Source organism: Bos taurus, chromosome 18, assembly GCF_002263795.3.
Source record: "Bos taurus isolate L1 Dominette 01449 registration number 42190680 breed Hereford chromosome 18, ARS-UCD2.0, whole genome shotgun sequence".
NCBI classification, from domain to species: domain Eukaryota; kingdom Metazoa; phylum Chordata; class Mammalia; order Artiodactyla; family Bovidae; genus Bos; species Bos taurus.
Window position 1 is genome coordinate 14620152 of NC_037345.1, and position 24846 is coordinate 14644997.

Consider the following 24846-nt stretch of genomic DNA (forward strand, 5'->3'; position numbering starts at 1 on the left):
AAGAGTCCTCCAGAGAAAGCTGCTCGCCACAGGGAGACCCCAGAACTGAACCTGAGGGACAGGTCCACCCAGCTGCTGGCCACCCAGCCTAGAGAAGGACACCTGCAGCCCAGAGCCAGTGTCTCCAAAGGCAGGGAGCAAGGCAGGATGACTTCACTGTCCTAACCAGAGATACCAGCATGCGCCCAGATACATCCAGACAAGGTTCCTTTCGGGAGGTGTGGACCAGCACAGTATGGAACACGTGTTGTCCGTGCTGTGCTGTCTGAGGAACACACGTTACTACTGACAAGGTGTACTCACTTCAGACACAGGGCCGAGGCCTGCTGGGCCGTGCAGGGCAGGAGGCTGTCAATGAACTCAGGGATGGGCAGGCCCCTGGCAGGGGCTGGAGGACCCACGTGCACCTTGGGGAGCTCAGACCTGGACTCACCCAGGTGAACAGCCAGCGCAGCCAAGCCCAGCACGTGTGAGGCACTCAGGCTTGGGCCCTAAGAGAGAAAAGGTGTTTGGTGCTGGGGGGCCGGGTGGGGGACCCACTCCCAGCTGGAGGGAATGGCAGCCCTACCTGGTGATGGAGCAGCTGGCAGAGCCTGGTGAGCACGGCTGGCAGGAACCTGTGTCCACACAGGGCCCTCACGAAGTGGGTGGCCCAGGGGCCCTGCCTATGGGGACAGCCATAGAGAACAGGGCAGTGGCAGTCCCAGCCCTCCCAGCCCTTCCAGAGCCCATGGATGAGCAGGCAGGCACCACAGACCCAGAAAGAGCCAAGTCACTCCCCAGACAGCAGGCTCACCTGCTTCGAGGCTGCCTTGCCCACGTGCCTGTAGTACATCAGCCCCCAGCCCTCCCCGCCCTCCCCCAGTGCAGCAGGACATCGGGGGTGGCCCAGGGCCCAGAGCTGGACCAAGACCGATGGCCTCTCATCAGGAGCACCAGGCCACCCTCGGGGCAGCTCCAACCACCTGCTGGGACCACCCAGCCTCTACCTGTCCGGTGGGGCGACACTGGAGGCTGCCATGAGGTTCTGACAAAAAGACGTCAGCAGGAGGTCCACCACCTGAGAGGAAAGGTCTTGTCAGAGCATTTACACCCCGGAGACATAGGATCAGGGCTAAGCTCACGAGACTACGAAACAGGCTGCTGCCCAGAGAGAAGGCTGCCATTCCCAGGTCATAGGAACCCCCAGACCCTAGGAAGGTCCCCCGGGGTCATGATGGGATGTGTCAGTGGAGAACAGGGTCGGTAGACCTGCCCACACCTTTGTCCCAAATGCAGAGTCTGCATGCAGACAATACCAAACCCTCAACTCACTCACACATGGTCTCCCACACTCACCCTCTGCTCCAGCGGCTGCAGCTTGGGGGCCTGGACGCTGAGCTGCACCGGGGCCGCCTCGTCACTGCTGACATCCTCGCTGAGGCCCAGGACAGAGTGGAGCCTCTCGGAGACCATGGCCACCTGAGCTGATAGCTCTACGAGGGAGGGACTGCCATGAGCAGGGGCGTCCCTGCCCCCACTGTGTCTACACCACCCTCAACTTGCATCGCCTGCCACCTCTGTAGGCGCTGACACCTGCTGCAGCCCCTTGGCCCAGCCTTGGTGTCCCCCAGGACCACAGGCTGCAGGGGCAGTGTTAGGAATGGCCATGCTGGCCACAAGGGGATGTCCTGGGCCCGCAAGGTGACCACAGCTGCGGTAGAGCTAACCACACAGGGCTGGGACTGTGAAAACCATGTGTCACTTCTGACCCTCAATTTTAACTCCTCACAGGCTTTCATGTTCTCTGCAGGTCAGATGTGAACGTACATACATTATATGCGTTCACAACATACCTAATTTTTTTGATATCTCTAGGCTACATGGTTTATCTGCAAGTTTTTTCAAATTGTCATTTACCTCTGAAAAATTAAGTATATTTACTGAAAATAATCTGCATATACTGAATGGACCTGTGCAGTTAAAAACATGGCTTATTTATATTAGTTTCTGCATTTAGCATAACAAAGTCTAAAACTACTGGAACTGAGCACTTTATTTTGTGGCCACTGCGTGCTCTGAACTGCACAGACTGGTTCTCCAGGTCCCCCAGAGGAGACAGCCCAGGAGCAGAGACCCAGTGCTGAGGGCTGGAGGTGCCGGGCAGTGGAGGTCAGAAAGAAAGCCATACCCAGCCCAGCACACGGCTTTCTCCTCTACATCACCTATCCCACCAGTGCCAAGGAGAGAAAGTTCACCTTCTGCCAAGGCTTGGGACAGCCTGCATGTCAGAAACAAGGCTGCGTCCTCCACACCCACCAGGCCATGGTCAGGCTTTGTGACAGATGCTGAGCTCAGGGAACGCAATGACCACTGTGGCTCAGGGACCAGCCATGAACTTGAGCGCACAGGACATGCCTTCCCACCCACAAACACCCACTGTGGACAGTCCTGCCTGCAGCCCCCTCCTCACCGTCATGCTGGGTGGGGTCCGTCATAGAGGCCCTGAGCTCCTGCAGGGCAGCCATGAGCAGATCCAGTGGCTCCTCTGCACAGCTGGGCTCCACCTCCCCTCCCTGGGCTGCATCTGAGAGGCAGGAGGTGATTTTCACAATTGGGCTAGACAGCAAGCACATGGAAGTTTAGGAAAAAACCACGGTTCTATGCACATCATCGCCGCAAGTGTAAAATGCACATACGTAATAAAAAAGACCAAACGCTTGTGGAGGGAGGCTGGGCTGGGGGTATGAATTATGGACAGATGATGGTCAAACTGATGATGATGTTTCTTAAACTTTTAAGTAACATTGTGATACTGTTTTTTACCATAGGATGTTAAGATGAAATGTTAGAGGGAATTACCAGTCCTCAACATACATTTAAAAGGTTCTAGAAGCCCTTTTCCAAAAGCAGGACCAGAGATCAGGAAGAGAGGCAAGGCTGCTCTTGGCTGTGGACACAGCCCTCCAGCCCCTTGGCACCTCATCAATGAGATGTTCTGATACGGGTCCAAACAGGTGTGGGTCCCCTTGGCCATCAGAACCTGTGGCAGACTCTGTGAGAGTGTTCTGCCAGACAGAATCAGAGAACAGAGTTGCAGGCAGTCAGTCAGCCTAACTGGCCAGCAGGCAGCAGAGGCTTTGACCAGCAAACAGCAGCACCATCTCAACACTGATAGACCAGGCCCTGTGCAGATGGCACCTTGCTCCTGGGGGGTGGGGTAGGGACAGTGTCCCCGGCTGCTCCAGGTCTGATGCATTCTTGGCCCAGGTCTACATCATTGTCCCCTAGAAGCAGCAAGATCCCCACCAACATCACAAAGAGCTGAGGCAGACCCCCAGTAGGACACGGTGCAGAACCAACACCATGACCTCAGCCTGGCTGGTCACCTGAATGTAAAGCTCGAATCAGATGGGCAACAGAAACCACGTTACAACCTCAGTGGGGCACACAAAGATGACAGTCAAGTGGACTTGGTACCACTTCCTTCAGGAAGTGTACGGCAGGTACTTCCCGGCTGAGACCTGAGAGGGTTGATATCACAGGCAGCCCTCCGGGTGTCACAACCATCCTGGGGCTGAGCCAGTCAGTCTCTGAAGCCACAACTCTGACCAGACCAAGCATGACATGACCAGACCAGAGGGACTACGGCTCCACCGACAACGTCTCGTGATTCGGGAAGTGGAGATGGGCACAAATGAGGACCACACCTTCTGGCTGCTTCTGTCCGGCAGTGGAGCAGGCTTGGCGGTAGGCGGAGTACAGGGCTGGGGGAATTTTATCCGCTCTGGGTCAGAAGCAAACAGTAAAATAGTCCATTGCAATTTAAATTGATTCTCAAGGTTACAATTCCAGAAACTATCAGAAAACACAAATATGCAATACAGTAAACTATACGACACATAAACAGATTATACAACACCACACCACGTGACTCTACTGAATAATACATGCTACATAAACGTCTGCCAATGGTTTTTGTTGGGTAGAGAGATTAGAAATGATTTTCACTTCTCTCAGTCAAGTTTTGGTAATTCTCACATTTTAAAGGTGAAATTAATTACTTTTAATGAGAAATGCTAAGAAAAACACCCAATTAATGTTTACGACACTCAAAATATAAGTCCAGTGATGATGCAGGGCAGCTACAGGGCATGGACCCAGGTGGCATGCCCTCATGGCACAAGGACGAGTCCAAAGACCAGAGCCACGGAGTCACCTTCAGAGGAGTGGAAGTCACAAGTGGCCCAGTTATGAGACACATGACAGCAGCATGGTCTGCAGGACACTCCCCTCCACACACACTGTGCTGCAAACTGTGATGACAAGACTCAAGCAGAACAGAGAGATACCTGCTGCGGTCTAGAGTATGACTGTGCACAGGGGCTGGAGACTAGGAGCTGAGGGGCACCGCCTTCTGCCCTGGGGTCAGTACAGCCTTTAGCCCAAAGTCAGAAACCAGTGCAATTAAAAAGAGCAAACTCAAGGAAACAGAGAAATCCACAGAAAAGAAACTGTGAGTCATTGCTTTCATTAACATCTTCAGAGAGACAAGACATAGCACTGCATCTATGAAACAAGAATGGATTGCTGGGGGCTTCCCTGGAGGCTCAGTGGTAAAGAATCTGCCTGTCAATGCAGGAGACAAGGGTTTGATCACTAGTCCAGGAAAATCCCACATGCCATGGAACAGCCAGTGCATCACAGCTGGTGAGTGTGTGCCTTAGAGCCCATGCTCCACAAGAGAAGCCACCACAATGAGAATCCTGTGCACCACAGCTAGAGTGGCCCTTGCTTGCTGCAACTAGAGAAAACCTCACACAGTAACAAAGACCCAGCACAGTCAAAAACAGATTGTATTAAAAAAGGAATGGACTGCTGTACAAAGAAATATCTGATGGCAGAAATGAAACACTCAGTAAAAGTACCTACAGATAAACTTTAAGAAATCTCCCAGAAAGGAGAGGGAAAACAAAATGAAACAGATATGCAAAATATGACAAAAGAGGAAAAAGTCAGAAGACACTTCAGGAAATATAACACCTAAAAAAGAGAAGTTCCAAGAAGGAAAAAGACACAGAGGAAACTTTCAGTGACATGAACCAAGATAAAATAATCAGAGTCTGGGACTGGCTTCAAAACCATCCAGAATACTGAGTGGGTAAATGAATTTGAAGGCTACAGATGAAACAAGATCGGTCATTTATTGATAACTATTAAATCTGGGTGACAGATTCTATTCTGCTTTTCTGTCTTAAATTTTTCATAAAATTTTAAAAAAGGGTTTTAAATATCCAAGAAAATTCCTCAGTACTGAAGAATATGAACTTCCAGATTAAAAGCCCCACCACATGGGGCTTCTACAAGCTTCTACACCTTGCTCCAGTCCATGCCTCCCCTTCTACACCTTGCTACATCATTTCACCAGAAATGAAATCAGATCTACAGTGAAATGCACTGCTATAAAACTTCAGAACACAGGGAACAAAGACACTACAGGCCTCCAGAAAGAACACAGATCCCATGCAAAGAGTCAGAAATTGTAAGTTTCTAACATCTCAGCAGCAACACTGGACATTAGAAGTCAAGGAAGTGATGCAAAAATTTGAGGGAAAATAATTTCCAACTTAGATTTCTATACCCAGCCAAACTACCTATCAAATGACGGGCTAAAAAAAGTGTCAAAAATTTACCTCCCATCCATCCTTTTGTGAGAAGCTTCAATAGGACGCTTTCCACCAACACAAAGGAGTAAACCAAGAAAGAGGAGGATCTTGATATAGAAAAGAGAAGGCAGCACAAGCCATGGCAGAGGACAGCACAAGGTGATGCTGAAGGGAGACGCAAGGGTGACAGCCGTCTTAAAGGCATAAACAGCTAGTAAGTAGCAATGGAGCAGGTTAGAAGGCCTAGAAGAGATTTCCCTACAATATAACTGCAGGGATACTCAACGATTCTGAACAAGAGAACAGTTAGACACCCAGCTGAGTTTGCAGGGAAGCATATAAATATGTACAAGGAAAACTACGATAAAACAAAGATGATTATGAACTCCAGAGAAAACAAAAGGAACAACTCTGAACAGTGTCTGGATAGTCTTAAGAACAAGCACTAAATACTGAGGTTTTAAAAACTATTACAGGAAGGATAGCTATGTTTGTTGGTGGAGGACAGAAAACTAAACCAGAAAAAGTGGTAAGTACGGAAATAAAGTTATTTGGAGATTTGGGGCAAAATATAAAAAAATCAGGTAAGAGATGAAAATGCTTGCTTCCAGAAAGAAAGTGAAGTGGCAGGATGGGTGGCATGGCTCTCTGTCTTAAACTTCATAGAAATATCTGATTCTTTAGTCTAACTTGTTTTTTTTAAATTTTGACATATAGTTGAATTACAATGTCGTGTTAATTTCTGCTGTACAGCAACATGACCCAGTTATATATATCGATACGTTCTTTTTCATATTCTTCTCTATTCTGATTTATCACAGGATATTGAATAGTTACCTGTGCTATATAGTAGGATCTTGCTGTTTATCCATCCTTTATGTAACAGTGTACATCTGCGGATCCCAAACTTCCGGTCCATGCCTCCCCTTCTACACCTTGATCCCCTCCCAGCAACAAGTCTGTTCTCTCTGTTTGTGAGCCTGTTTCTGTTTCATTTGGGCCATGTTTTAGATTCTACGTACAAGGGACATCATATGGTATTTTTGAAGTTGTGATATTCAGAATCAAAGAAATTTTCTTTTTAACATTTTAAGCAACTAATTTTAAGGCAACTTTATAGATAAATAGAGCACACGTGTGACACCACACAGGTCTCTGTGCTGCTAGCCCCCAGCCGCACTGGCCACACATACCTCCTCAGGGACTCGATAAGAGCCTCGCGGGAATCAGGGGCTCTCGGGAGCTATGAAGAAAGACAGACTCTGTGAGATGCCGAGAGGAACCCCAGTCTCTGCCAACCCGGCCCCAGGGTCACGGAGACGTGTACTGACCACTCGTGGTGTGAGCAGCGCAGGGAGGAAGTGGGACAGGTAATAGGACCTCCGGAATATGCTGCAACGGAGAAGGGCAGGCTCAGGGCGGCCCCTGGCAGAGGACCTGCAGCAGGGCAGTGCCATCCACATCTGGGGCCGTCCCTGAAGGTCAGCATCATGTTTTCAAGTCTTCTTTCTCACTGTTTAGGGGCCCTTTGCACAAACAGAACTCTGTGCTGGTGACCACCTGTGGCTGGAGAGTCAGCGCATTCTGGAATCTGGGCTCATCCATGATCAGGAGGTTGACCATGGGAGCTGGAGGCCATGCACATCCCTCAGGGGCAAAGCCTTAAGAAAGCTACCCCATGCTGGGAGCAGCCAGAATTCATGCTTTGGGGTCACAGCAAATTCTACAAAATTTTGCTATTCAACTCCCTGCACTGGCCTCACACAGTCACTGCTGAAGCATGAACAAGAAAAATCATTGTGGCTTAAGGGCGGGCCTGTTCTGATCCCTCTGAACAGCTTTCCTAAAGGGCCCACCCATCATGGCCACAGAGCTTCGCTGGGGCCTGCCCAATAGCCCTCCCGGTGTGTGACCCTACCTGGCCTCTAGGATGGCGACGGGAACCTTCCCTGTGTGTTCAAACACCGAGAGTGCCTTCTCGACATCCTGGGATGCTTGGCTCTGGGGCTGGATGGAAATGAACAGAAGACTTAAAGAAAAGGCAGGAGCAGAGCAGGGCCACGGTTTTGTGGTCAGGTGAGAAGCACGAGAGAGCAGGGCATGTGGACAAGCCCCTGTGCCAGCAAACTGCTAGGAGGGATCGACTGCTGCCCCCAGCCTCAGTGAGCTCACCATGTTGGAGAGCTGCCCTGCCAGCCCCCGTGGGTCTGTCCCTCCACCCTCTTTCTGCTTCCCTTCTAGAGCAACAAAGATCCCAATGCAAAATTTTCAGGTGGGAAGATGCAGAGACCTGATATTTGACATTTAAAAATATTATGAAATGGCAACTTGTAAACAGCAATAAATCTTAAATGGAAAACTGCTTTACATATTTTAAAGCTTTAATCTGACAGTCCAGCAGCACCTCCAAAAGTTCTTCATAGACTCATAACTTTGAGGTTAGAGTGTCTTAGGAAAGTATACACAGCCCATACACCCACCTGACATGTGTCTACACGAACAGAGTTAACACTTTTTTCTATAATTCTGAGAAAAACACAACCTTGCCCTTCCCCAGCTGATTTACAGACCACTTTGTCCATGAAACCAAGTGAAGGGGACCCCAAGAAGAAACGTTACTGGCCGTGGGGCCCCTGCTGCTGCTGTGAACAGACACCAGAGGACGGCTTGCCTGGCCGCCGCACATGCGGGTGCCCCGACGGCAGAGGCTCTGACGCGCAGAGTCCAGGAAGGAGGCCACGCAGAGAGGAGCATGGGCACGTTACCTGCGTGACATCTCCAGCAGAAGACAGGTCTTCATAGAGCCCCATGTTCTCTATAGAAATCTGCAGAGAGGTGAGTGTCGGTGAGGACCCCTGGGGGCGCTGGGCTCCACGGACAGAGAAGAGGAGCTGGGACTCACTTTGAGGTCGGCCAGGCGTGTCTTGGCCAGCACCACATAATCGGTGAGGAGGGTACGATACTTGCCAGGGACCAGGGGTGGGTGGAGAATGTGCACCTGTGGGCAGAGGGTGGGGGCGTCCATCAGCTCCTCAGCTGCCCTGACTTTCTGGGGCAGTCACTCACACTGACCAGAGAAGAGTCCCAGCATCAGCCACAGACCAGAGGACATGCAGCAGACAGGGCCCTGGGCCAGGCGAGGGCAGGAAGGGTCCTGTCACAGAGCTGGCTCCCAGGCCCCATATGGGAGGGAGGCAGTGGGGGGCGGGGGGACAGGACTCAGGAGGGCATATGCTCACTCCCTCTATGTGCGTTACTTCGTGCGTACTCTTTGAAATGAAATATACATTTAATTAAATAGGAAGATGATGTTCATTTTCCAAGTGCCTTACCCACGAAAGTGAGTGCTGGGGATAGTCATCTCATCACAAGCCAAGTGCACAGCAGGATGCTTTTGGTGACAACATGAACTGAGCATCCAGTCTTACACCCCAGGAATAACAGTCATGGCCTCGGGGGCGTACTCCCCCAGCTTCTTCTTTTTTTTTTTCCCCCAGCTTCTTTGTCAGTATACAAATAGATCATTTTGAACACCAAGCACAGGGCCCAGGACGCTTGCCTGCCTCACCGTCTGTGGTGTGTAGGCACGCAGACGGCCCTGCTCACAGACCAGCTCCCAGGACCACACACGCTGGTTTCTGGGCATTTACCAGAAGAAACCTGGCTCCCTTGGGTACACCCTGACACCCCAGGGTGGCGTCCCTGCTGTGACTACTCCCTGCTGCAGTGTCCTGGGGGAACCCCAGGACCGGGGACTGAGCAGAAGGTCCTGCTGGCCTCTCACCTGCAGGTACCGGGGGACCTCGAAGGGCACGAGGTCAGACAGGAACTTGAAGAGGAAGACCAGCGCCTTCTTGCTGCAGCTGTGGATGCCCCTAGTGCTGCCGAAAGTGGCCTGGGGAGGAGCCGGGAATGAGGTGGGGCGACAGGAGGACCTGCCATGCAGTGGCCATGACTACGTCCCAGCCTCAGCAACAGCGGGAAGAGGGAAGCAATGTCATTTTAGCTTGTTCATCTCCAGGATGCCATGGCTGTGCCCTAGCTAAACAGACAGACTGAGAATTTAAAAAGTAAAAAATACAGTCCTGTAGGACTTCGTGATGGCCCAGTGGTTAAGAATTTGCCTGCAAATACAGGGGACATGGGTTCCATCCCTGGTTCAGGAAGATTCCACATACCGAGGAGCAAGTAAGCCAGTGCACAACTCCTGAGCCCCCACTCTAGAGCCCATGCTCCACAACAAGACGCTGACTCTGCCCAGACCGCGTGGCTTCCCACCTCCTCATGAGTGCAGTCTGGCAGGATGGCGAAAACCAACACGGCTGCTTTTGTGCACGCTGGGCTGCTCTGTGGTGGTTCTCACGTGCATGGGGATGGGGTGGGGGGTGCCCTTCTCTCTGCTTACTTCCCACCGGGTCAGGTGTTTGTTCGACTCTCACAACTAGAGAGTAGCCCCGCTTGCTGCAGCCTGTGCAACAAGGAAGACTCGGTGCAGCCAAAAATAAATAAAAAATTTAAATTTAAAAACATTTAAAAAATTTATAAAGGATACATTCCTGTGGAAAATGGTAAATATGGTGCCTTTCTGTGAACCTTAGAGACAGGATTTGTCAACTGCCCACGAGAGCCCTGTCCTCGAAGACACACTCATTCCACTCTAACCACACGCTCAGCTGAGTGGACGACAGCCCTGCAGGGGAGGTAGCCACGGCAGGTGGGCCTTTGGCAAAGCCCCAGGTCACAGCAGGAAAGTGAAGAGGACCCTTAGAGAACTGGGTGCGCCTGGGGGAGGGAGGTTCTGAAGAGTCGGCCCTGAGCAGTCTGGATGAGCCAGCAAAGAGCAGCACCCACCCCACATGAGGCCCACCCACCACATTGCAAGGCCTGCAGCAGCTCCTCCTCCAGATCACACCCCTAGTTCTTCTGACAAAGGATGGTCAGACAGACAGCAGACATACAGTCACCAGAGTGAGCATGCAGGACACACAGTCGACACCACTGGGCCTGCCATCAGAGCACTGCCTGGGCCCCAGGGGGATCCTCAGTGCCAGGATGGTGGACACAGCTGCGGAGCCACATGCAGAAGCCCCTGGTCCACTGTGTGGAGCTGGCCGACACACTGGGCAGGAGGGAGCTTCATTTAGTGAAAGAACGAACCACGCCCACCAACCCAACAGGCAAGCCGGGCACAGAGTCCAGCAAGGAGACAATAGCTCTGCCACCCAAGCTTCTACAAAGAATAGGCCTTGTAATCCCAGATCCAAATGCACCCAGATGGGCTCAGCAGTCTGGAAGGAGCAAACCCCGGCAAACACCTGCACCTGGTGGGAAGTAAGCAGAGAGAAGGGCACCCCCGCCCCACCCCATCCCCATGGATGTGAGAACCACCACAGAGCAGCCCAGTGTGCACAAAAGCAGCCGTGTTGGTTTTCACCGTCCTACCAGACTGCACTCACAAAGAGGTGGGAAGCCATGCAGTCTCAGCAGAGTCAACCACAGCTGCAAACGTGGGCCATGCTGGACCCCGGGGGCCAGGCGGGAGTGCAGGCAGCTCACCTGGAACCAGGTAGCGTAGGATGGGAAGACAGCTGGGCCCTCCAGCGCAGCCTGCCGCACGACTAGGAATGCCAAAACCATGCTGTCCAAGTCCCAGCTCTCGAACGCACGTGCCAGCAGACGGGTCACCCAACCTAGGTAAGAACACCAGCATGGCTGTGGACAAGCCAGGGGTGCGGGCAGGACCGTCCACCTGCCCACACCGATCCCCAAGCATGGGTGGCGGCCTGCACGCAGCCTGGCAGTGGGTACGAGGGCAGACGGCAGCAGGCAGACGGCTGAGCAGGGTGGGGTCCTGGGAGACACCACAGCCACAGCTGTCCCCGGCTGGACGACCACCTGCTGAGCAGGTGTGAAGGGCTTCATTTTCACTGAGCTGGAATCAGTGATTCCATGACAGGCTCACTCACAGACACCGGTCCATAAATCACACACAGACACACACTGAGAACAGGACACAGCTCTCTCCCTACGCGCCAACACACACACACCCAGAAAAGGACACAACTCCCGCCCCACGCACCATTAACCAGCTGCTGTGCATCTGGGAGGCAGATGACCAGTGTGGACACACAGGACAGCACGTGTCTCCAGTTTACCTCCTGCGTCTCCAGAACGTCTTGTAAGTGGCCCACCAGCTCCTCTGGGCTCAGGATCACAAAGAGCTGGAAGCAGAGAGTCAAAGCTGGACCTTCACCTCCTCCCACTCTGCATCAGACACAACCTGGACTCAAAACACCTGCCCATGCTGACCCCCCACGGCCAGCACCAGCCAGAGGGAGTTCTCCTCTGAGGCTATGGCACTCTGCCCTAGTAACAAGTTCAGTCTTGGACCTAGATGGTCATCCAGCCGGGGACAGCTGTGGCTGTGGTGTCTCCCAGGACCCCACCCCATGCACTTACCCTTCGGTACAGGCCACTGAGCAGAGCGGGGGTCCTTGCAAAGCTCCACTCTCTCTGCATCTGAACGGCATCGGAAACTTCATTCAGGAGCAAACACACAGAATGACAGGTCAGCAATCATCAATGTTCATTGAGTCCATGTCAAACACTTACCGTGTTTTAATTTGCACTTTTCCAAGTGTATGTGAACTTCATCATTTCATTTGTCAACCATTTTTTATGTCATATCCTTTATCATACATATCTACTAAATATCCTCCAACCCATCAGTTACATTTTAATTATTTGGCTTTCGAATTTTCACTGTGAACAAGCAGTGAGGACGCCGTGGAAAGCATGGCAGGTGGAAAAGCACAGGTCAGCGGGCCCAGGCCCTCTGCTGGAGCAGCGGCCTCTGAGGAGTTTCCTGTGCCCCGAGGGCAGGCGTGTTGGGAGCCACGCAGACCTGGAGAAGGCCTAGGTGCTGGACACCTTTCAGGAAGCCATGTACCCACAGGAAATGCTGACCTGAGCCACTGAGACAGAACACTGGAATTCACAGAAAGCCATGCACACACAGGAAATGCTGACCTGAGAAACAGAGACAGAACCCTGGAATTCACAGTATGAGCACTGTTTTAAAAACCTACCTAGACTTCCCTGGTGGTCCAGCGGCTAAGACTCTTGGCTCCCAATGCAGGGGACCCGGGTTTGATCCCTGGTCAGGGAACTAGATCCCACATGCCACAACTAAGATTCTGCATGCTGCAACTAAGACCCAGCTCAGCCAAATAAATATTAAAAAAAACAAAAAAAACAACCAAAACCTACCCAGAAAAGACAAGAAGGCCTTCACCCATTGCCATTCTACTGTGGCAATGGGTGACACTTCTTTAATTCAAACTTTCTTTATGGGAAAGTGTTACTCTCAAACAAGATGTTTAATGACAGAAGACTGTCCTTCCAGTGTTAACACCCACAGTCTGAGTTCCCGTAGTGGGGAGTGCCAGGACGCTTGGACCCACCTTTTAGCACAGGCTTGTGGGTGAGGATCTGGGTCAGAGTATGACAGAACCACCTCTTCAGAGTCTCTGCTGAAAGTATACTCTGGTACATGGGTCCACTGAACACACTGAACCTGTAGACACAGCGGAGGCACTCAGGGAAGGGACCCTCTAGGTTCCCATTGCATGGCAGCGACACCTCACGCACAAGGAGCAGCTCATCCGAAGAGCAGCGGAGACCTGCAGGCCCCACACTCCAGACCCCTGGCTCGGGTGTATGGGCTGGCCTTGCCCACACCCTGCCACACTTCCCTGGCAGGCCTGCAGCCCGGCTTCCATGCTGCAGATGGAAGGGAATCTAGGGGGGCATCACTCTACAGGACAGGATGAAAGGTAACAGTCGCTGTCACAGAGAGAAGCAGGCAGGTCAGACTGGGGGCGTGAAGGGCTGCTCCTCGCAGGTTTCACAGGCCACAGGAACCACAGCCCCGCCCTAGACCACAAAGCTCTCAACCACACCCACGTTCCTCAAGCCAAGGACGCCATCCCCCGACACGAGAGGGAAGGAAAGACAGTGCAGAGAGTCACCGACAGGTGAGGAGGGACAGGGGCTGGGCCTGACAGTGGGGTGCCCCTTAGGGGAGAGAACTCAGGGTCCCAGATGCCATGTGACCTGCCTGCATCCCACATGCAGTGAGGAGGCTCTGGGTGGGAGACAGGGCAGAAGCCACCCAGACAGGGAGGGGCCTCTGAGTTCACTGATTTAACCTGGGAGGCCGTGATCGCACAGTCAACACACAATGAACATGCACACACGTACAACACAGCTGTGTGCTGTAGCTGCTTACTAAGTGCTGAACCACACAGCAGGCTGAGGACTCCTGATGTCATCGTGGGGACCAGCAACCAGGAGCAAGGTAATTAAGAAGGGGAAGGAGTAACAAAGCACAGAAGCCTCCCACGGAAGAGCCACAGTCTGGGTGGCCTCAGCCCACGATCCCCTGAAGCAGGTTCGGTCCCCAGGAGCATGGGGCACGCCCCCACAGAAGCATATACAGTCCTGCTGGGGCAGCATGGCAGGGCAAGGCCACCCTGGCTTGGACCCTGAGGAGCCAGGCCTGCCCCCTCCTCACAACCTGGAGGGCACAGTTCCCACAGGAAGGGCCCCATCTTCAGATGGTTCCTAGCACTTTGAGCTGTCACCACGATGGCGAAAGATCACGGAGCTTTCAGGAGGGAGAGCGCAGCTGGGACGCTCAGCCTGCAGGCCCACCCCAGGAACTCACCAGCAGCTCCCTGCCTTGTATGCTGGGGACCCCTCCGGTAGGCCAGCTGCCATGGCTTCGAGAGTGGCTGAGGCAGAAAAGAGACATCAGCATCATATCGTCACGTCTGTCAGAAACAGCCCTGACCAAGTGCTTCTGGGCAAGTCAGGTCATGGACCCCCAACCCACAATCCCTTCAAGCTCCCACACGTCTCGGTGGCACCAGACTCAAGCCTTGAAAATCCACCCAAATACAGATAAGACAGTGCTTTCCTAACAAACCATCCAGCTGTTACCACTGCTGCTCTGGAGACCAGACGTGAAGACAGCAAAGCTGGTCTCCAGAGGAGACTGTAGTGAGTTGGTCAGTTTGTACCCCATCACAGACGTCAAAGGGCCTCTGGAGGGCACGACTGAGCTGGAAAGGCAGGAGCTACGGGAACCCCAACCAGCCCGGCCCACAGGGCCACTCACAGGCCAGCATCTGCTCAAGAACAGCAGCGGCGATCTGTGGGGACAGAACACTGCAGTCACCTGCGTGCAAGCAAGCCTGCCATCACCCCAGATCCAGTCTCCAGACCCCCTCAGGGGATCTGCCCAGGACACCCTTTCCCCCTGTTCCCAAGCACTGGCCCAGAGTCTGGGAGCTTCAGAAACCTGAGACGCAGGAGAGAGACCACTGCCCAGGCCTACGCCCTCGCAGCTAGACTCAGGGAGCGCCCCCATATGGGGCTGCACACCCAAGCCCCTCATCCTGTGCCTGCTGCCCAGAGTCCTGTTCCACTTGCCTGGCACCCACCTGGGCCATCTGCGCTGGTGCCCCATCTCCCCTCACACCGTCGCTTTTCTGGAATCCCCTCAAAACAAACATTTGCACAAGATCTGAAAAGCACAAAAGCAAAGTGTTTTTGTGCACTGTGGTCCCTGGGCAGACCACCAGCTTCAGAGGGGCTGGGAGGGCAGGGTCTGCACGAAGCTGGGACGCTGGCTCTGGGCACGGGGGGCCCACCAACCACATCCACCAGACCCAGCCAAGCCTTCCCTAAGCCCACTGCACAGAAAGGGAGACATAGCTGGTCAGGTTTATGGAAGGATGTTCTCACTTAAATAAATTTCAAGAGGGTTTCACGTGTCCTTTCCGGCCTACTCAACCACATTAGGACGCTTTTAGGGCCCGAAAGTGTTAAACTGTGGGGAGCAAGGCAGGAGATGGACTCAGAGCTTCTGACAAGGTTACCATCAAGGGACTGAAATTAAACAGTTTAAGCTTCATCTGGGAGCAGGATAACTCACATCAGCAGGACAGTTTTAGGAAGAAGGAATGCCCCTTCCGCAAAGGAAGACTGTATAAGCCCCACAGGGAACCCTCTCGTCCAGGCTTCCATTTACTCATGGGCCGCATTCCTCGGGGAGGATGGGCGACGGCAGACCTGCTGACCCAAGAGCCGCAGGGGCCGGGTGTCTGAGCGAAGGGCCACAGCAGGCAACCCTGCTCACCCAGAGTCCCCACATTCAGAGAACCTGAGGTTCTTGCCCAGTTTCCTCTCTTGCACCTTCTAAAATCACCACTTGGAGCCGGGCCTCGCAGAGGCATGGATACTGCACAGGTCCTAGGAGCCGACTGTCCGCCCTCTCCCGCCCACTCGGGGCCTGGAAGGCAGGACAGGTCATCCACGGAGCTCCTGCCTCTGTGCTCAGAAGGCCACCATGTGCCTATCCTCAATACAGCAGCTGGCCCACCCAACAGGCCAAGAGGCTGCCAGCACATGCCCTCGAGGACAGGTGTGCCTGAGCTGACTTCTGTTGGCTCTCCACACCCCAAGTGTGGCCTGCTATGCTTCCCTGACCATCGCCACGGGACGCACCCACCCGCTCCATGCACTCACCGGCAAGCACAGCCCTGGCGACCTCAGCGTGCGGACAGGGGACCTCTATCTGCTCACACAGCAGGCCTAGGTCCTTGCAGAGCCAGACCACCACGGCCTGGGTGTCAGCGCGGCTGAGGGCACAAGCACAGCATTCCATCGTCTGTCACACTCACTCCACCAGGGAGCTGAGGCCACAGGCAGCAAGCCGGCACTGCTCAGCCTCCTGCCCCCACCACTGTGGGGCCAGCCAAGTAAAAATCATCACTTTTTCCACAGTGTATTTACTTGGAGTGGCTTATTATTGTTGGGGGAAAAGAAAAATCTTAATAACAGTAATGAGAGTAGTAATAAAGTAATGAGAGTAGTAATAATGGGCTCGGGCTCTAGACCAACAAGTGAGTATCTGGCAGAGCAATGCTGGTTTGGGGGCGTCGCAGTGGGTGGGCAACTCTCACTTGCCGGGTTTGTATTCCCCTGGTGACTAATGATGGTGAGCATCTTTTCACGTGCTTAGCTATTGGTGGATCTTTTTAAAATTTATTTTTATTTGGCTGTAGTAGGTCTTAGTTGTAGCCTGCAAACTCTTAGTTGTGGCATATGGAATCTAGTCTTCTGACCAGGGATTGAACCTGGGCCCCCTGCCTGAGGAGTGCAGCATCTTAGCCACTAGACCACCAGGGAAGTCTCTGTAAAATCTTCTTTAGAGAAATGTCTATTGAAACCCTTTATCTGCTTTTTAACTGGATTATTCCTCTTCTTATTGTTGGAGTAGAGGAATTGTCTGACTTGTAAACAGTTTCCTGTGCACTCTTTTCATTGTCCTGATAGTCGCATGAACTTTAGGTGTCACGTCCAAGAAATCTCTGCCTGGTCCAAGCTCATGAAGATTTACCCTTGGATCTTCTTCCAGGAGGTTTATGGTTTTAGCCCTTAAGTTCAGGTCTCGGATGCACAGAGTTAACTGCTATCTGTAGTGGAGGTAGGGGTTCAACTCCATCCTTCTACATGTAGATATCCAGTGGTCCGAACCCCACTGCTGAAAAGACCATTTTCCCTCCATTAAATGGTCTTGGCACCGCTGTCAAAAACAACTGACCATAATGTATGAGTTTACATCTGGACACTCAATCCTGTTTTTCTGTATGTCAACTGTTATGCCAGGACCCCGCTATCTTGATAATGACTGTTTTGTACTAAAAGTTCTGAAAACAGGATGTGTGGGAACTTCCCTGGTAGTCCAGTAGCTAGGATTATGTGCTTCCACTGCAGGGGGCATGGGTTCAACCCCTGGTTGGGGAATCCCACAGGCCGCATGGCAGGCAAGCAAGCAAGAACTCAAACAATCAATTCAGTACGTGTGACTCCTTCAGGTTTTCCCCTCTTTCTGAACAATTTTTGGTGATTCAGGGTTCCTTGCATTTCCGTATCAGCACTGGGACAAGCTTGTCAAAGTCTGTGAGCAAAGCAGCTGAGACCCGAAGGACCCGTACTGGGTACACACGTCGTGTTGGTGAGCAGTGCCGTCTTGATAATAATATGTCTGATCCAGGAGCCTGGAGCATCTATTTAGGTCTTAGCTTCTTTTAGCATGTTTATAGCTTTCAGTGCACTAGTCTTGTTCTTTTTCTTTTCGATGCACTATTAAATGAAATTATTTCTTAGTTTCACCTTCAGGCTGTGTGTTGTTATCGTATGAAAACAAAAGTGTGTTTGTGTATTGGTCTAGTACCCTGCGACCACATAGAACTCATTTATTCACACCAGAACTTTTGGTGTGGATTTCTGAGGATTTTCTATATGCAAGATGATGTCCTCTGCAAACAGTTCCAGTTCTTCCATTCCAATCTGGACGCCTTTTTATCCCCTTTGACTAATTCCCTGGCCAGAAAGTCTGGTGATATTGAACAGAAATATTAAGAATGTTCCTGATCGTACAGTCTGCAGTCTCAGTATGATGTGAGCTGTGGGTTTTTTCTCAGATGACCTTTATGAGGTTGACACGTTCCCTCTACTCCCAGCTTGCTGAGTGTTTATCATGAAATAGTATTAGACTTTGTCAACTGCTTTCTGCTTCTATTAAGATGATCACTCTTGTCCTTTATGCTATTAATGTATATGTTAATTAACATTCAGATGTTAAACCAACCTTGCATTTTGGGGATAAATCTCCATTTTTATGATGTTTAGACCTTTTTTGGTTGCTGGATCCAGTCTGTAAATATTTTGCTGAGTTTCTGCATCTATATACATTAGAGATGCTGGTTGGTAATTTCTTGTCCTGGGGTTTCTCTGTCAACTTTCCTGTCAAGGTACTACTGGCCTCATGCAGTAAGGTGGGGAGTATTCCATCGTCTTTATTTTCTGGAAGAATTTATGAAGGGACACTGCATTTCCTCTTTAAATGCTTGGCAGAGTTCTCAAGAGGAGCCAGGGCCTGAGGGTTTCCTTGTGGGAAGCCTCTGAATCATTTAATAGTGACTTGGTTTCCTCTCCTGTTACAGTCTATTCAGTGCAATCTTTTGTATCTTTCTGAAAATTCATTCATTTCATCTGTTTTCTAATTTATTGGCATAAAACTCCTCACAGTATTATCTTACAGTGCTTTTAATTTTCTGTACGGTCAGCAGTAATAACCCCCCTTTCATCTTGATTTTGGCTGGCTGTGTCTTCTTTTCTGGGTAAGTCTAGCTAAAGGCTTATCAATTTTGCTGACATTTTCAAAGACATCTTCATTGATTCTATTATGTTTCTCATTTCATAGATTTCTGCTCTAATGGTTATTATTTCCTTCCTCCTTCTTGCTCTGGGTTTGGTTTGCTTTTCTCTCTCTAGTTTCTTAAGGCAAAACTTTAAGTCACTGACTTCAGATCATTCTTCTAATATAGGCTTTTGCAGCTAATTTCCCTCTAAGCACTACTTCAGTGGCACCCAATATATGTTGGTATGTTATTCCCATTTCCTTTGTTATGCTATTTTCTAGTTTCCCTTGTGATATTTTTCGCCAATCCATTGATTATTGAAAAGCATGTGGCCTACTTCCCAAACACTGTGGATTTCCCAAATTGTCTTCTGTGGATTCTTTTCAGCTGCTCTGTGATTTGAGAAGACGTTTGTATGGATTCCACCCTTTTAAATTTATTCCCACTCTCTCTAGGGCCTGACCCATGCGGCCCCCTCCTGCAGACGGTTCCACACTTGAGAGCCAGTGTGTTGCTACCACTGGGTGGGACATACTGCAGGTGTCAGATACGTCGGCTGGTCATCACCAGTCTGACCACTGGATCGACCCATTACTGAAGGCTCCAATTAGTATGGTTCAAAGTCCATCTCTCCCTTCATTACCATCATGCTTTGCTTCATATATTTGGCACTCTGACATTAGGTGTGTACGCTAGGAGATAATGGTTTTCATGTAGTCAAACTAACCAAACTTGCATAACTTCTGGATGTGACCCACACATCATGAAACCACTGGCTTCAATATGGCACTTACCACTGTGCCTGACAGTCCCCCAGACTAGACACTCTGTGTTTCTTCTGGCCAGAGAACAAACACCTAAACCTCCAGCCTTCTGTTGACCAGGGACGGCCAACCACTAAGGCTCCTGACCCTTCTCACATCTGGACAGGTGGCAGGCAGTGTGCATGTCCGACTGGCTCCACCTGGATCACCTCTCCTTCAGTCCCTCCACTTTCTGCCCCTCCTCCCCTTGTCTCTCCTAACTATACAGGGTTGTTCCTTTGTAAACCCCCCTTTCTGACTCTTGGTGGCATTTCAGGAGGTAACAGTTGCACACATTTTACCAGTCATAAATTTACCTGAGAAAAATATTTTATCACATTATGTATCTCATAAAAAAAAATTACCAAGTCTGTGCATGATGAAGATTTCAATTATAACAACGTTGTCTTTAAATAATAAAGCAACTGCTTCTCTGGGTGATTTTTGGTTTCACATATACATGAGTCAAATTAGACTAGATTACAAAAAGTAAATCAAGTAATATTAACTTTATGTTACATAAAGTTTTCATTTTAGCTTATTTTAATGCTAAATAATCACTGGTTTACCTTTCCAGCAGCTCTGGGATGCTTACAACGTTTTGAACATGAAGACGCCACACAGCTTCAAGCAGCAAAGAATTCTGAAGAAAGTGACAGAACTATGAGTCCTTCACCTACACATTTTCTTCTAAGACATTCAACCTATATGCCTAATGACATGCTTTCCTGAAAACCAAGCCGCCAACACTCACATGACCACCTGAACCCCCATCCCCACCATGATCCTGCGTTCAGGCCCAGACTCCAGCTTAACTTACCTCCAGGCCTTTCTCTGCTGTGGCCAACACAAGACCCCACAGTGTAGCTGGTCACGCCAATTTCTCCTTTCTAGGGCCCTTCAGTGGTTTCTCTCCACTTTCAGGACAAAGGCCCTCCAGTTGTAGCCCTGACATGCCCCACCCCTCGGACACGGTGCCCCAGTCTGACTCGGGCCCTCACACCCACTGCACCCTTCTCTTCACCCAGGAATTCTGACTCAGGCCCCCCCCCACCAACCCCGATGAGCTTCTTCCTGGAAGCCTTTCCTAACCACCCAATCAGACACCCTGCCCACTCTTCTCTGCTGCCTGCAAACACCCGGGCCATCACAACCCTCATGCATTCAGCTCATTATCAGCAGGTGCTGGGACCATAGTAAAGCCTGACAATCACTTGAACTCTAGATAAACGCTGGATAAAAGTAGGGAAAAACCATGAATGCATCACCACCCTTGGGTTTCTTCTTTGCTACATAACTGACCCCGTTTAGTAACTAAGCAATAACTTTCAACTGTAAATCAACTATGCGTGTGTTCTGTCACTCCGTTGTCTCTGACTCTTTCCGACCCCATGGACTGTAGCCCACCAGGCTCCTCTGTCCATGGGATTTCCCAGGCAAGAATACTGGAGTGGGTTGCCATTTCCTTCTTCAGGGGTTCTTCTCAACCCAGGGATGGAACCTGTGTCTCTTACGTTGGCAGTGGATTCTTTACCACTGCACCACCTGGGAAGCCCCGTCAGTCAACTATACTCCAGTAATAAAGTCTGTTTAAAACCCTGTAGGCCTACTGAATTTATAACTTTCCAAAAAACAACAGATAAGGGAATTCCCTGGTGGTCCAGTGGTTAGGACTCAGCCCTGTCACAGCCTTGGCCTAGGTTCAATCCTTGCTCCAGGAATTAAGATCCCACAAGCTGCACAGTGTAGCCAATAAAAATAAAAATAACTTTAAATTACATTTTTATAGTTTACTACCTTGGGAAATTATTCATCATAGTACACCTAAGAAGGCATAACATGATGTTTCTGTGTACTGTCTATTCTAATAAATATGACTAATGATGGGAGAATACTGATAAATACGGTAATTGAAGGTCCTTCTTCCCCATTCACAGAGACACTTGCTGAAAGCTTTCCACTCCAGTCTCTGTGATTAACAAGACGCTTGCTGGAAATTCCTAACAAAACCTGGGGATTCTATTGGCTCCACCAAAATGAACAGAATACTGCTTGAAGATCCTGGAATCAGAATTACCATCTCAACTTTACCTGTGCTTTCCATAATTCTTGACAGAAGTAGAGACGGGAAAACATGTTCTGTGCTAATAAGTTCTGAGCGATCTCCAACAAGGACGACAATTTCTTCTGAAAAGAGATTAAATCCTTTCTAAGAAAGCATATTAAATGTCCAGTTTTCCCAGACAGCCAAACAGCAACAAGCAGAGTCCCCTCACTCACGCTGTATCTTACCCTCTGCTCTGGTGTCAGCAGCACCTTGGGAGGGGGCCTCGTGTCTGCCTCACAGATCCGCATGAGGCCAGATGCCACCACCTGGCTGGACAGGACAGCCACTGGAACGCCCAGCCGTGTGGCTTGATCCCGCAAAGCAGAGCCTTAAAGACAGAACAAAATATGGAGATACCCAACAAAATCTACTACTGAAGGAGACTGGTTAAATGCCTTCTCTTAAGCTCTAGCACTACAGAAAACTGCCTTTTGAAGGGGAGAAGAGACCTGGGGGACACAACATATAAAAGTAAGGCAATTTCAGTCTGGTTGAAGCATCTCACGATGGTCTGGGGCCCCTGAAGCCTAGGGCTGCATACACATACACACACGTTTGGACGTTATGGGTGACACAAACAGGGCGCCTGGCAGATGGATTCTATTTCCATTTAATTTTTGGCTGTGCTGGGTCTGTAATAAATTACAGAAACTGAAAAAAGAAGAAGTGGAGCCTGAAGATGTGACTGATTTCCTGCAACCTCATGATAAAGTGAAAGATGAGGAGCTGCTTCTTATATCTGAGCCAAGGATGTGGTTTCTTAAGATTGAATATAGTCCTTGGGAATATGCCAAGAAGACTGCTCAGATGACAACAAAGGATTTAGACTATTACAGAAACTTAGCTGATAAAGCAGCAGCAGGGTTTGAAAAGACTGACTCCAACTTTGAAAGTTCTACTGTGGGTAAAATGCTATTACCCAGCATTGCAGGCCACGGAGAGAGAATCTGTGAAAGGAAGACACAGCGGATTTCACTGTTATCTTGTCTTAAGAAATGGCCACAACCACCCCAGCCTTCAGCAACTTCTACCCTGATCAGTCAGCAGCCTCAACAGTGAGGGAGACTCTCTACCAGTAACAGAGATTATGGCTCTCTGAGGGCTTAGACGATGGTTAACATTTTTAGCAATAAAGTCTTTTTTAAATTTTAGCAGTAGAGCATGTTCTAATTCAGGTATGCACACTGTTCTTTTAGACATAATGCTGTTGCACACTTAGTAGATTACAGTGTCATGTAAATGTAACATTTTTATGCACCAGGAAATGAAAAAATTTGTGGGACTTGCTTGCCTGCAACACTGGCTTCCCAGCAGTGGCCCAGGGCAGCCTTCATCTCCAGCTGCCTTCTGCTCTTCCCTACCCAGCACGGCCTGTTCCCACCACTTCCAGAAACGAGGACCATATTTCTGTCCCATCTTCCCAAGGGTCACTTAGGTTCCTACTGTTCTGAGCCCGATGCACAGTTGCTGTTTTTAAACAAGAGCCTCAAAACAAGCCCCAAGCAAGCCACAGAAACTTGTTGTTGGTGACCACACATGTAAGTAGAAAACCATTATCTGGGGGAATTTAAACACATCTGCCTGTTAGAAGCACATCAAAGTCACTTTACGTACAGCTCTGCCATAACGCAATATGTTAAGAAAACAAATCTATAATTCACCTATCAATGAACTGGAAAGGTTAGTGTGGGCCTCAGGACCATCACAATCAATCAACTGGCGGAGACACGGCTGGTCACAGGGAGGACCTTCTACCTAGAAACAAAACATCAAGAACTCCACTTTAAAATGCAAGCCATGTCCTGAAGACAACCAAAGTGTACACAGTGCTTGCCTACTGTGCGATTCCCAAATAATCTGAGGTGAAAAAAATTTTAGGGTGAAACTTACTAAAACCTTTGAGAATTACCAGACTCCTCTCTGGACTATTCTACCTCCAAATAGATATATGCTCCTGATTACTTTTCTCACCTGGACAGCATTTAGTGGGTGCTCCTCCCAGATACTCACAAGTCTTGCCAGGTGTCTCTTCATAAAGGTGATGCCTTTGAGAGGCTCGAAAACCTGCAACCCAAATGTGCTTACAAAGGCGAAGCCAACTGCCTCTCACCTCCAGAATGAGGTCATTCAGGTTTAGATGGCTTCTCAGGAGGCGCACGGCTGACTCTCTCACCTTCTGCTCCCCTTCGGGACTCAGTTTCTGCCTCTCAACTCTTCCCTCTAGGGAAGAAAATCAGTTTCACAAAAATTACAGCACTCCTTAAAAACTCAGGCAAGGAAACACCGTGACACGCTGTACCCCTGGAGGTGATGCACCCTGGAACGTTATGTCCATGGGACTCCTGCCAAAAACCGCACAAGCTTAATCTAATCCTAGGACATATCAGACACACCCAACATAGGGGCACTCCTTCAAACGCCCAGGTCAGGAGGACCCAGGAACTGTCACCCACGCAGGGACCAAGGAAAAGGGAGTAATTGACACGTGGGAGCCTGGACAGAAAAAGGACTTTTACGGGGAAAACTGATGAAATCTGAGCAAAGTCTAGTTTAGCTGTTTAGGACTGTACCAAAGCTACTTTCTTGGGATTGATCCTTTCAAAGATGTTAAGGTGACTCGGGCTGAGCGGAGCTGAACAATTATTGTCATCCAGGCTACTGGGGGGTGGGGGAGGTGAATCTTACGTCTCTACCTTCTGGAATCGCCCCCTCGTGACCGCACGTAGGACAGAGTGGACAGAGGGCTGCCAGAATGGGAAGCTCGGGTGAGCGTGGAGGGATCAGGGCTCCGGGATCAGGATGAAGGGGGACGAGGATGGGCAGAAGAAGGTTCGGGGGGGAAGGAGTCTTGGGGCCCGCGCCCACCTACCCAGCAGCTCAGCCCACGCTCTCCTGCGGACCCCAGGCCCCTGATCCGAGGCGGCGACCCGGGCCCCGGGGGCTGACATCTCTCAAACAGAGCGCGGGTCCAGGGCTCTACGGGTCCTGCCCGCGCTGCCCTCTCATTGGCTGCGGAC

At 50.4% G+C, this 24846-nt stretch overlaps 1 protein-coding gene across 7 annotated transcripts in view; it reads right to left on the reverse strand.

Moving 5' to 3' along the window:
* Nucleotides 1–24799, reverse strand: part of FANCA (FA complementation group A) — a 39268-nt gene extending 14469 nt beyond the window's left edge. For 6 of the 7 annotated variants that reach the window (XM_059876961.1, XM_024978560.2, XM_024978561.2 and 3 more), the window contains exons 1-26: nt 24699–24799; nt 23940–24049; nt 23491–23584; nt 22015–22157; nt 21814–21909; nt 20292–20365; nt 16239–16351; nt 15152–15234; nt 14827–14860; nt 14374–14440; nt 13109–13221; nt 12105–12181; nt 11725–11866; nt 11202–11335; nt 9430–9540; nt 8548–8643; nt 8411–8470; nt 7564–7652; nt 6977–7037; nt 6839–6888; nt 3690–3766; nt 2453–2566; nt 1339–1475; nt 990–1060; nt 569–665; nt 304–491 (exon numbers count right to left, since the gene is read on the reverse strand). In XM_059876961.1, coding sequence (XP_059732944.1) covers nt 304–491; nt 569–665; nt 990–1060; nt 1339–1475; nt 2453–2566; nt 3690–3766; nt 6839–6888; nt 6977–7037; nt 7564–7652; nt 8411–8470; nt 8548–8643; nt 9430–9540; nt 11202–11335; nt 11725–11866; nt 12105–12181; nt 13109–13221; nt 14374–14440; nt 14827–14860; nt 15152–15234; nt 16239–16351; nt 20292–20365; nt 21814–21909; nt 22015–22157; nt 23491–23584; nt 23940–24049; nt 24699–24777 — 2510 coding nt within the window. In that variant the 5' untranslated portion in view covers nt 24778–24799. Of the gene's footprint in view, nt 1–303; nt 492–568; nt 666–989; nt 1061–1338; nt 1476–2452; nt 2567–3689; nt 3767–6838; nt 6889–6976; nt 7038–7563; nt 7653–8410; nt 8471–8547; nt 8644–9429; nt 9541–11201; nt 11336–11387; nt 11497–11724; nt 11867–12104; nt 12182–13108; nt 13222–14373; nt 14441–14826; nt 14861–15151; nt 15235–16238; nt 16352–20291; nt 20366–21813; nt 21910–22014; nt 22158–23490; nt 23585–23939; nt 24050–24698 lie in introns of all 7 variants that reach the window. The other variant, NM_001206603.1, reaches the window with a different exon arrangement.
* Nucleotides 24800–24846: the final 47 nt, after the last annotated feature.